Below are 12,126 nucleotides of genomic sequence, written 5' to 3' on the forward strand. Positions count from 1 at the left end.
CTCCTGAGTAGCTGGGACTAGAAGCATTTACCACCATGCCCCACAAATTTTTTTAATTTTTTGTACAGATGGGAGTCTCATTATGTTGCCCAGGCTGGTCTCAAACTCCCGGGCTCAAGCAATCCTTCTGCCTTGGCCTCCCAAAGTGCTAGGATTACAGGCATGAATGTGAGTAGGGGTTTTAGAGTCAGATTTTTGTTTTATTTTACTTTATTTTATTTTTTTGAGACAGAATCTTGCTCTGTATCCTAGGCTGGGGCACAGTGGCACAATCATGGCTCACTGCAGCCTTTAGCTCCCAGCTCAAGCAATCCTCCTGCTTTAGCCTCCCAAGTAGCTAGGACTATAGGTGCAAACCACCATGCTCAGCTAATTTAAAATTTTTTTGTATATATCTGTGTATATACACAGATATATACACACATATATATGTTTAGAGCTAGGGTTTCCCTATGTTGCCCAGGCTGGTCTCAAATTCCTGGGCTCAAGCGATCCTCCCACCTCAGCCTTTCAAATTGCTGGGATTACAGTCATGAGCTACCATGCCCAGCCTAGAGTCAGATATTGAAATATTTAGTCTGCCTTGTAATAGCTACGTGACTTTGGATGAACTACTTAACTTCTCTGTATGGGGTAAATAAAAGAAAGTATGTATGTGATATGGTTTGGCTGTGTCCCCACCCAAATCTCACCATGAACTGTAATAATCCCCATGTGTCAAGGGTGGGGCCAGGTGGAGATAACTGAATCATGGGGGCAGTTTCCCCCATACTGTTTCCATGGTAGTAAGACTCAGAAGATCTGATGGTTTTGTAAATGAGAGTTCCCCTGCACAAACTCTCTTGCCTGCCTTCATGTAAGGCATGACTTTGCTCCACCTTTGCCTTCTGCCATGATTGTGAGGCCTCCCTAGCCATGTGAAACTGTGAGTCTATTAAACCTCTTTTTCTTTATAAATTATTCAGTCTCGGGTATGTCTTTATTAGCAGTATGAGAACAGACTAATACAGTATGTGAAAGCTCTGGTTCACAGCCTGGCAAAAACAACTGAATTGCACCATACATTCATTTGACTTATATGAATTTATCTGTATGCACTGCGGTAGAAGAGAAAGAGAGAGCGATCAATTTCAGCAGCATGGTGGCTCTACTCAATGAGTGTGTGGCCAAGTCCATGTGGGATGCGAGACAGCCATCTCAGTGCCTGCAAGCTTCTCCTAAGAGAGCATTCCAGGGCACTGAGTGTGTTCCTAGTGTTTCAATAGCCATGTATCTTTCTTACAACATGGTTTCCAAACACAGGCTGGCTATTTCATCTGCAGCTCTTCTGAAGAAGCAGTGATCTGTGCCAACTCTAGAGACCTTCTTGGGAGATGGAAGGATGAATTTCCAATGTGGCGCCTTTAAGAAATTTTTAAGAAGCAGTTCAACTGCACTCAGATTTTGCCTTAAATAGCCTTTAGAACCTTACCCTGCAGAGAGTTGAAAAAATGCTAGTGTGTTGCTGTTGTTGTTGTTGTTGTTGTTTTGCTCCTTCTGGGCATGAACTTACACTCATTTTGTACTTTCTGCATCTAATCCAGTTCTGGTCTAAAGTTGCTGCTCAGTAAATACATATTGAGTGATTCATAAGAAAAACAATCAATAAGTACTCTTAATAATAGCCATTCCTGAGAATCTCAGATATCCTTATTATCTTGTGGAGTCTCTCGTAAACCATAATAAACTGAAGCTCCAATGAGGTCTGACAGCTTTCCTATTAAAAAAGAATTCTGCATGATTATCTCTATGATAAAACTTTATCTTTTCTATGAGAAAATCATTACTTTTAATACCGGCTCAATTTAGTTAGCTCTAAATCGATAGAACAATGTTTCCCCTAGAAGAATGAATTTACCTCTGGTTCTCTCCCCATCTTCTTCCTAATTTCTTTCATGTCATTGTGGTACTGTTGGCGTATTTCCTCTAACTGCTTCCAATATTCCTGGAAAGCAAACCCAATCCAGAAACTTTAAATGTTTATGAACACCATAACCAAAATAATATTTATGCAGCCTACAATTTCAAAAGTGTGTAATATAAAATAAGGTTAGAAAAATACGTTGCTCCTAAAGATGATAATCTGTCTTATGTTTTGGCTCTGGTACTTCACACCCTGTGAGACAGTAGCTTCAGCTACAAAGCTCAATTTTATATACAACCCAAATGTGTTCATGACGTACACTGACTTTATAAATCCCACTTTTATATATAACCCTCTTACGCACTGAACTTTGTCCCTCCCCAAAAAGAGATATGTTGAAGTCCTAACCCCCAGTGCCTAAGAATGTGATCTCATTTGAAAACGGGGTCACTGCAGATGAGACTAGTTAAGGTGAGATCATACTGGTGGGTCCTTAGTTCAATATGACTGGTGTCCTTGCAAGTAGATGGCCATGTGAAGAAGAACAGCATGTGATACAGGCAGAGAATGGAGTGATGTGACTGCAAGTAAAGGAATGCCAAAGACTGCCAGCGACACACCAGAAGCTGGGAAGAGGCAAGGAAGGATTCCCCTACAGGTTTCACAGGGCACTTGGTACTGCTGACACCTTGATTTTGGATTTCCACTCTCCCAGAATTATGAGACAATACATTTCTATTGTGTTAAGCCACCTAGTTTGTTGAACTCTCTTACGGCAGCCCAGGAAACTAATACAAATCCCAAATCTGTTAATGAGGGACAGTTACTCTATGAATCACAAGGTGAAAAGCTGTATGAACTTAGCCATATTGCATTATCTGAAAAAGGTGAAATACCTAACTCTGTATCCCCTGTAACACTCAGCATGGTGTTGACATATTCAGGGGCACTGTAGGAAACAGAAGTAACTTCCTATTACAGTACAAAAGACAGTAATACAAAGAAATACAAGGGTAGCCCTAGAATTAAAGTTTTTAACCTGTTCCTTCATTTCGTTTTTCCTAAATGGCCACTCCTGGAATCTAGGCTCTTCTCCATTACTTCTTAGCTCTTGTCTCTGGTTGTAATTTGGCTCGGCAGAAGATGGACGAAGACCCTATTTATTGAATGAAATAATTTATAAAGCATACTTTGATTTCAGAAACATCTTCATCTTCTGATTTGACCTTGACTTTTTCCTATAAATAAGAATTATATCACTAAGCAAACTCAGTATTTGGGGGTTTTTTGTAGTAAGTAGTAGAATTTTCTTAAGTATAAAACATTAAAACATATATATGTATTTTTCTGTTTGAAAGAGTCTCACTCTGCCACCCAGGCTGGAGTACAGGGGCATGATCTTGCCTCACTGCAGCCTCCAACTCCTGGGCTCATGCAATTGTCCTGCGTCAGCCTGAGTAGCTGCGACAACAAGCACATGCTGCCACGTCTGGCTAATTTTAAAATTTTTGGTAGAGATAAGGTCTCACTATGCTGCCAGGCTGGTTTTGAATTCCTGAGCTCAAGTGATCCTCCTGCCTCAGCCTTCCAAAGTGATTGGATTACAGGTGTGAGCCACTGTGCCACGCACATAGTAAACAATTTTTAAAAATTAATTGAATCATTTATATAATTTATTCTAAATGATCCATATGTTATGCTACCATTTGAGATATGTAGATTTATTTTTGGAATTGGTAACATAACTGTGATATCAAAGGTTTGTAAAGGGTTAGCAACTCCAGAGCATGAATTATGTAGGGGAATAGAACTATAGGTTTTCAACGGTTCAAAACAAGAGTGATATAAATAGGGTGCAAATCCCGCCTCTCTCAGCCCCAGAATTCTGACAGTATTTAAGTGTAAAGGTTAACTTTCATTTCAAATAAAGTACAACAGTCACCTTTTTTTTTTTTTTTTTTTTTTTTTTTTTGAGATGGAGTCTCGCTCTGTCACCCAGGCTGGAGTGCAGTGGCCCGATCTCGGCTCACTGCAAGCTCCACCTCCCAGGTTCACGCCATTCTCCTGCCTCAAGCCTCCCAAGTAGCTGGGACGACAGGCACCTGCCACCATGCCCGGCTAATTTTTTTGTATTTTCAGTAGAGACGAGGTTTCACCGTGTTAGCCAGGATGGTCTCAATCTCCTGACCTCGTGATCCGCCCACCCCTGCCTCCCAAAGTGCTGGGATTACAGGTGTGAGCCACCAAGCTGAGTCTTTTTTTTTTTTAAGACACAGTCTCACTCTGTCACCCAGGCTGGAATACAGTGGCACAATCTTAGCTCACTGTAACCTTTGCCTCCCGAGCTTAAGCAATCCTCCTGCCTCAGCCCCCTGAGTACCTGGGACAACAGGCACATGCCACAACACCCAGGTAAACTTTTTTTTTCTTTTTGTAGAGATAAGATCTCACTATGTTGCCCAGGCTAGTCTCGAACTCCTGGGCTGAAGCGATCTGCCCACCTCAGCCTCCCAAAGTGCTGGGATTACAGGCATGAGTCATCATATCTGGCCTAATCACTTTTTTGTTGCTGTTGTTGTTGTTGTTTGTTGTTTTTTTGTTTTTTTGAGACAGAGTCTTGCTCTGTCGCCCAGGCTGGAGTGCAGTAGCACGATCTCGGCTCATTGCAACCTCCTCCTCCTGGGTTCAAGCAATTCTCCTGCCTCAGCCTCCTGAGTAGCTGGGATTACAGGCATGCACCACCACACCCAGCTAATTTTTGTATTTTTAATAGAGATAGGCTTTCACCATGTTGGTCAGGCTGGTCTCGAACTCCTGACCTCGTGATCTGCCTGCCTTGGCCTCCCAAAGTGCTGGGATTACAGGCGTGAGCCACCGCGCCCGGCCCCTTGTCACTTTTTTTTAATGTGCAGAAGAATCTTTAACAAAATAGAACCAAAGCACTAGAGCACTGTAATTTGAAGCTCACCTACTCTAAAAATTGTCATTTATAGAAAAGGAAATTAAGGCTCAGATAGGTTGAATGAACTGTCCAAGGTCCCACAGAAGAGATAAAGCCAAGAAAGAAGCCAGACTGCTAAGACTCTAATTCAACCCTTTCCTATTATTTTCTTTAGCTATTAAAAACTGGGGACTCGGGCCAGGTGCAGTGGCTCACACTTGTAATCCCAGCATTTTGGGAGGCCTAGGTGGGTGGATCACCTGAGGTCAGGAGTTCAAGACCAGCCTGGACAACATGGTGAAACCCCGTCTCTACCAAAAATACAAAAGTTAGCCGGGCGTGGTGGTGGGAGCCTGTAATCCCAGCTGCTTGGGAGGCTGGGGAAGGAGAACTGCTTGAACCTGGGAGGCAGAGGTTGCAGTGAGCCAAGATCACGCCACTGCACTCCAACCTGGTGACAGAGCGAGACTCCGTCTCAGAAAAAAACAAAAAACAAAAAAAAACTGGGGACTAGTAGAGAGTAGTCTTGACCTTCTGATGGAATGAACTTTGACTTGAAAATCTGTGAACAGAAAAACTATTAGGAAATTCCTAATTGCTTCCCATATTTGGTATTTTACTTACCAATTGCTTCTCTACTTTCAGCTTATATTGTTGAGCTTCAAATTTTCTCTGAAGGTACTCAGCAGGCCTTAGAAAATAAGAATGTTCAGCTTAAGTAGAAACTTTAACAAATCTTATGCACCAATTTGACAAGTAGATTTTCAGTTTAGTAATGAGATTCACAATTCACTGGTGACTTGAAGTTTCAAGTTCAAGAAGTAGTTCACAGTTACAGAATCTTTACATTGGAAAATAAAATTTTGGAATCAAGAGGAAAAAAGGATAAAGAGTAACAAGTGGGGATACAGGAGAGGATTAAACAGAAAAATATTCTTATCCAGTAATTTTTCTTCAGGGCAAGAAATCGTCCTTCCATTGTTGTGGGGAGGAAAACAGACCCACACCCAGAAATTCTCATGCTTTGTGTAGGTGTCTAATGTACAGGTTGTTTCTCCTGATTTAACAATGGCAGCTGGATGTGGTGTCTCACACCTGTAATCCCAGCACTTTGGGAGGCCGACATGGGTGGATTGCCTGAGGTCAGGAGTTCGAGACCAGCCTGACCAACATGGTGAAACCCCGTCTCTGCTAAAAAAATATTAGCTGGGTGTGGTGGCAGGCGCCTGTAATCCCAGCTACTGGGGAGGCTGAGGCAGGAGAATCGCTTGAACCTGGGAGGCAGAGGTAGCAGTGAGCCGAGATCACGTCACTGCACTCCAGCCTGAGTGACAGAGCAAGACTCCGTCTCGAAAAAAAAGAAAAAAAAGAATGGCTGCATATCTGTTTCCTGCACCACATACTGAGCTCCCTGAGAGCAGAATGTGTCCCTCCATCCATCCCTTTATCTCTGCACATAAATGGTTAATGAGAAAAGAAATCATGGGTTAGCTGTCTCTCCAAATGTTTAAGGTATTTTTCCAGCACAATTTTAGTCAATTCCAGTCAAACAATTTTCAAGTTTATACTCACATTTTACGTATCATCTTTTTTTTTTTTTTTTTTTTTTTTTTTTTTTTTGTAGAATTTCCTGTAAAACATTTCTGTAACTACTGGTTGCTAATAAAAACCACATTTCAGATCATAAGTTTTTTGGAATATGAGTAACTTCTAAGGCTCCAAAGACAGAACTGTCATTTCAGAAACACCTCCTTTAGGAAGGAACATCATGATAAGCATCCCCAATTTACAAAGAGGCAAGTTAATAATCAGGGGTTTAGAGACAGGATGAAATGACAAGCTAAAGTCTTTGAGTCTTAGTTCCTCAGCTGTAAAGTGGGCATGGTGCCATTTCACAGGAATTGATACAAGGATTAGAAGAAATTAGGGCTGTGAAGTGCCTGACACACAGATAGTTCCTGAATCAAATGAGGGTAAATTGTAAGCACTCATCTGTCTCAAAAGCCTAATTGGCACATATATCAATATCTTCATGAGAAAAATGATTCCGACACCCAGGGGCTATCCAAAAGACATTCTCTATTTCTCTGTCTACCTACTCCCTTTCCACCCCCACAATTCTATACAAATTCCTCTTCCTCAGCTGGGCACGGTGGCTCACTCCTATAATCCCAGCACTTTGGGAGGCCGAGACAGGCAGATCACAAGGTCAGGAGATCGAGACCATCCTGGCTAACATGGTGAAACCCCATCTCTACTAAAAATAAAAAAAATTAGCCGGGCATGGTGGTGGGCGCCTGTAGTCCCAGCTACTTGGGAGGCTGAGGCAGGAGAATGATGTGAATCCAGGAGGCAGAGCTTGCAGTGAGCCGAGATGGGGCCACCACACTCCAGCCTGGGTGACAGAGTGAGATTGTCTCAAAAAAAAAAAAAATTCCTCTTCCTCCATCCCATGGCCTGTAATTAGACCTCCAGCAGAGAGAAAGTTGGGGATGGGGGTGTATACAAACAGGAGGGGTTACCAGGCATCAAAGGTGCATCCAGGAAAGAGAAGGACCCTTTCTATTGTTTCATGTGAGAGCTTGGGAGATAAAAACACACGTGGTCAAAATAATTGATAGCTTGACAGTTCTCAAATCTAGACAAAGAGTGGAGGATATATTTTCCCAGTGGTTGAGAAAAGGGAAAGGGAGTTTTGTGGCTGCTCCCAGTTCATTTGTAAAATCTACATCCCTCACTAATTGAGTCCAATATGGGTATTACAATTTGAATAAATGGAAGATGCAACTTTTGATAATTGTGGAGATAATTAAAAATGTGTTATGAAGATAGATAAAAACCACAACAGTGCCCAATATCTTTAAAGATAAAACATCTGCTTTTCCCAATATATGTTTCTGAAGAAATTATTTTCTTATCATTCTTGCTTATCTCATTTTCACTATTAATGAGATTACCATCACATAATCTCTTGTATTTTTCATAATTCATCCAAAATTTCAACAATAAATAACCACAGTTGCCAAAGTAACAAATTTCTAACTCTGAACAAAAAAATTTGATGACAAACATTTTTTAAAAAGAACTCTTAGACTTAAGTCTTCAGGCCTGTATTAGGTGTCAATTACTCTGGACACAGGAATATCGACATCAGTGTGAAAAAATTTTGAAAATATTGTAGATCTGCAGAAATCTATTATGGAGTAAAATTTTTGAAAATCTACCATAAGACCAATTTAAGAATACTATTTTCTTTCTAATATGTCCACATTTTGAAGATCCCTAGAACATAAATGCTGAATGAAATGTATCTTATTTCTCAAAATGTCTCAAATGATCATTTGATTTTAATGATTCAATTATTGATTCATATTAGTAACCTCTCTGAGAAATGAAATATACACAACTATTTTTTCACCTGCCATATAGTGGAATTTAGCAGGAGGAAGAAAGAATATTAAAAGGGCAGGGGTATGGGTCTGTGCCTACAGTTAAGCAGCTCTATGAATAAGAAAATAAGCTAGATCAGACTTGAGATGAAAAAGGGTTAAGGGGAAAAGAAGATAATTTATCAATTACTTATCAATTGTGATAATCTATCAATACATTTATTGCTTTATTTAATTACGAGACTTTGTTACTTCGATAGGCTAAATTATAATACACATTACACAATAATTACAACACTTCTCACAGTGTATGTAATTCCCACATAATTTATAAGAACATGTAATTGTTATATGCTTGAGATGTCAACAGATTTGATTTGTGTAATATATATGACATTCTGATGGAAATAAAAACAAAATCTTTCTAACAGAAAAAAAAAAAAAGGCTGGGCATAGTGGCTCACGCCTGTAGTTCCAGCACTTTAGGAGGCCAAGGCAGGTGGATCACATGAGCTCAGTGGCTGCCTGGTGAGAGGGTACCTGAGAATTTGAAGAACCAACTAATGAGCAGGTGTAGGGCTGACATAGAAAGAGAGACTAACACGGCCAGGCACGGTGGCTCATGCCCGTAATCCCAGCATTTTGAGAGGCCAAGGCGGGCAGATCACCTGAGGTCAGGAGTTTGAGATCAGGTTGGCCAACATGGTGAAACCCTGTCTCTACTAAAGATACAAAAATTAGCCGGGCATGGTGGTGCACGCTTGTAGTCCCAGCTACTGGGGAGGCTGAGGCACGAGAATCGCTTGAACTCGGAAGGCGGAGGTTACGGTGAACTGAGATAGCGCCACTGCGCTCCAGCCTAGGCAACAGAGCGAGACTCTGTCTACAAAAGCAAACAAAAGAAAAAGGTCAAGGGAACTATGTGTTTAAAATGAAGATTTGGAAAGTTCTTCTTGGATTATTTGTGTTAGGAGAATTTGGATTTCAGAATAATTAATGTTAATATATAAAGATATTTTCAGATTAATCAAAGCTTAAGCTAGACCACAATATTACCATTGACTTGGGGATGGACCATGCCTGTCTTCCTGACTGTAATCCTCAACTCCAGTATTTTCTTGAGGAATAGGGTGATAACTTGGTTCCTGGGCTCTCCTCCTCAGCATATCAAGTTGAGCATAATAATAATCATAATGTCCACACACAGCAGCAAGTTTGGGCCTTTCTATCACTTTTATCTGAAGAAAAGAAGAGGGGATGTTTTTAAAAACCATAATACAGGCCGGGTGCAGTGGCTGACATCTGTAACCCGAGCACTTTGGGAGGCCAAGGCAGGTGGATCAGGAGTTCAAGAGGTCTGAACTCAAGAGATCAGGAGTTCAAGACCAGCCTGGCCAACATGGCAAAACCTTGTCTCTACTAAAAATACAAAAATTAGTTAGGTGTGGTGGTGCACACCTGTAATCCCAGCTACCCGGGAGGCTGAGGAAGGAGAATCGCTTGAATCCGGGAGGTGGAGGTTGCAGTGAGCTGAGATCGTACCACTGCACTCCAGCCTGCGCAACGTGAGTGAGACTCCATCTCAAAAAAAAAAAAACATAATACAAATTTATAATACTTGACAACATGACAGTGACCATAGCTAAGACAAGGCACTGAAGGTGTATTTTTGCTGTTTTTCTACTACACTTGTTTTTCAGAATAAAATAATCTTAGAGTTCCCAAACCCTAGAGTACAAAAAGACCTAAGTACTATATAGTATAGTGGTTTACAATTTTGCTAAGGTATAGATATGAATCATGCATACTTCATGGCTAGTATGTAAAATGTACTTAGCTAGTGAGTATGCCCAGCCAATCCAAGATCCAAAACTAAACTCAGAATTATTGTTTTCTATTTTTCTTAAACTCATTTATACCTTACCATACTTTACAGGAAAATAAAAAGTATCGTGAAACTCACACATATGGGGATTTGCAACATTTTTAGTTTCTGATGCATTTGACTAAACGCAAAATGGCATCATGACTTAAAGAAAATAAGATGCTGAATCAGAGTCATTCTTCCAGAGAAAATATTTAAAAAGGTCATATAACAGCTGTGATGGACATATTAGCATCCCAGCCCTCACCACCCAACCAGAACAGAATGAGAACAGGAGAACCAGAAATGACAGTTTATCTCAGAACTGAGTAGAAGCCACTGAGCTAGAAGATGAGAAATGGATCAAATTAAGATATAAAAGCCAGTCAAGACCTTCTTGCTAAAGAGCAAAGTGGGGTCAATTTAACCTGAAGTGTGGCAACTCTGTTAGTTGACAGTTCACAGTTAATAATAAAAAGAGAAAAATAGATGAAACTACTGCAAAGACTTAGGAATTAATAGTTGGGAATATGAATAATGAAAACAATTAAAACCAAAATGTCCTCATATAAAGAGGTAATATGTTATATCCTTTGTTCTTTTTACTGCTATATGGTTCATATATATGTTAGATTGGACCATATGAAATTACACATAATTGGCCGGGCGCGGTGGCTCACGCCTGTAATCCCAGAACTTTGGGAGGCTGAGGCAGGCGGATCGCGAGGTCAGGAGATAGAGACCATCCTGGCCAACATGGTGAAACCCCGTCTCTACTAAAAATACAAAAACAAAATTAGCCGGGGTGTGACGGAGGGCGCCTGGAGTCCCAGCTGTTCGGGAGGCTGAGGCAGGAGAATGACGTGAACCTGGGAGACGGAGATTGCAGTGAGCCGAGATAGCACCACTGCACTCCAGCCTGAGTGACAGAGACTCCATCTCAAAAAAAAAAAAAAAAAAAAAGACATTGCACAGAATTGACCATCATTAATCTAGGAAAATGGCACTTTCATATAGTTCTATTTAAATATTTAAGTAAATGTATAAAATTTAGTTTATTAATCTAAATACAAATTATATGTTTATTTTAAAAATATTTTCTTTCCTTTATAAATTCTGAGACAGGATCTCACTCTGTCACCCAGCCTGGAGGGTTGTGGTGTGATCATAGCTCATTGCAGCTTCAAACTCCTGGGCTCCAGGGATCCCCTGCCTCATCCTCCCAAGTAACTGGGACTACGGGCACATGCCACCGTGTCCAGCTAATTTTCTTTTAATTTTACTTTTTGTAGAAGTGGGGTCTCAATGTGTTGACCAGACTGGTCTCGAACTCCTGGGCTGAAACGATCCTCCTACCTCAGCCTCCCAAAATGTTGGATTACAGTCATAAGCCACTGCACCAGCCTATTTTTAAAATCTTTTAAAGTAAGAAGTAGTTTTCTTTGATTTACAATTTCACCTGTATACAACCTAGAAAAAAATACTACCAATTACTTGTTGAAAAGTGGTTAGAAAGAGAAAAGTATTGAAAGGCAATAGACAGTTTCTTTAAAATTTTTTCTAATATCCCAACAGTAATAGGAATATCAGAGGTAGTTCCTGTGGAAATCAATTTTACCTTTTCAAGGAACTGGAAAAAATGTCAACGTGTTCAACAGTTCTCATAATTTAATTCATCCTCAAATCTTTTAGATGTGTTTTGTCTTCTACAGGTCTGATACAGAGTCCTCTGAATCACAACATACTTTTCTTATTTCTTTAATAAAATTAAGCCCTTAGGCTAGGCACAGTGGCTCACGCCTATAATTCCAGCACTTTGGGAGGCTGAGGCAGGTACATCACTTGAGCCCAGGAGTTCGAGAACAGCCTGGGCAACACAGTGAGACCCTGACTCTACAAAAAATAAAAACTAGCTGGGCATCATGGCGCATACCGGTAGTACTAGCTATTCAGGAGGCTGAGGTCGGAGGATCACTTCAGCCTGGAGGTCGAGTGATGTGGTTTGGATTTGTGTCTCTGCCCAATCTCA

At 40.7% G+C, this 12,126-nt stretch overlaps 2 protein-coding genes across 2 annotated transcripts in view; one reads left to right on the forward strand and one right to left on the reverse strand.

Annotated features, from left to right (window-relative positions):
• LOC126940470 (peptidyl-prolyl cis-trans isomerase NIMA-interacting 4-like) overlaps positions 1–12,126 on the forward strand; it is a 1,058,238-nt gene that overhangs the window by 1,031,633 nt on the left and 14,479 nt on the right. The gene's annotated exons all lie outside the window — the stretch shown is intronic.
• The window catches only part of NEK5 (NIMA related kinase 5), a 100,245-nt gene that overhangs the window by 54,004 nt on the left and 34,115 nt on the right, over positions 1–12,126 (reverse strand). Inside the window, exons 13-16 of the mRNA XM_050766272.1 lie at positions 9,290–9,471; positions 5,469–5,535; positions 2,943–3,059; positions 1,898–1,984 (exon numbers count right to left, since the gene is read on the reverse strand). Coding sequence (XP_050622229.1) covers positions 1,898–1,984; positions 2,943–3,059; positions 5,469–5,535; positions 9,290–9,471 — 453 coding nt within the window. The remainder of the gene's footprint in view (positions 1–1,897; positions 1,985–2,942; positions 3,060–5,468; positions 5,536–9,289; positions 9,472–12,126) is intronic.

The sequence above is a fragment of the Macaca thibetana genome, chromosome 17, assembly GCF_024542745.1.
Source record: "Macaca thibetana thibetana isolate TM-01 chromosome 17, ASM2454274v1, whole genome shotgun sequence".
NCBI lineage: Eukaryota > Metazoa > Chordata > Mammalia > Primates > Cercopithecidae > Macaca > Macaca thibetana.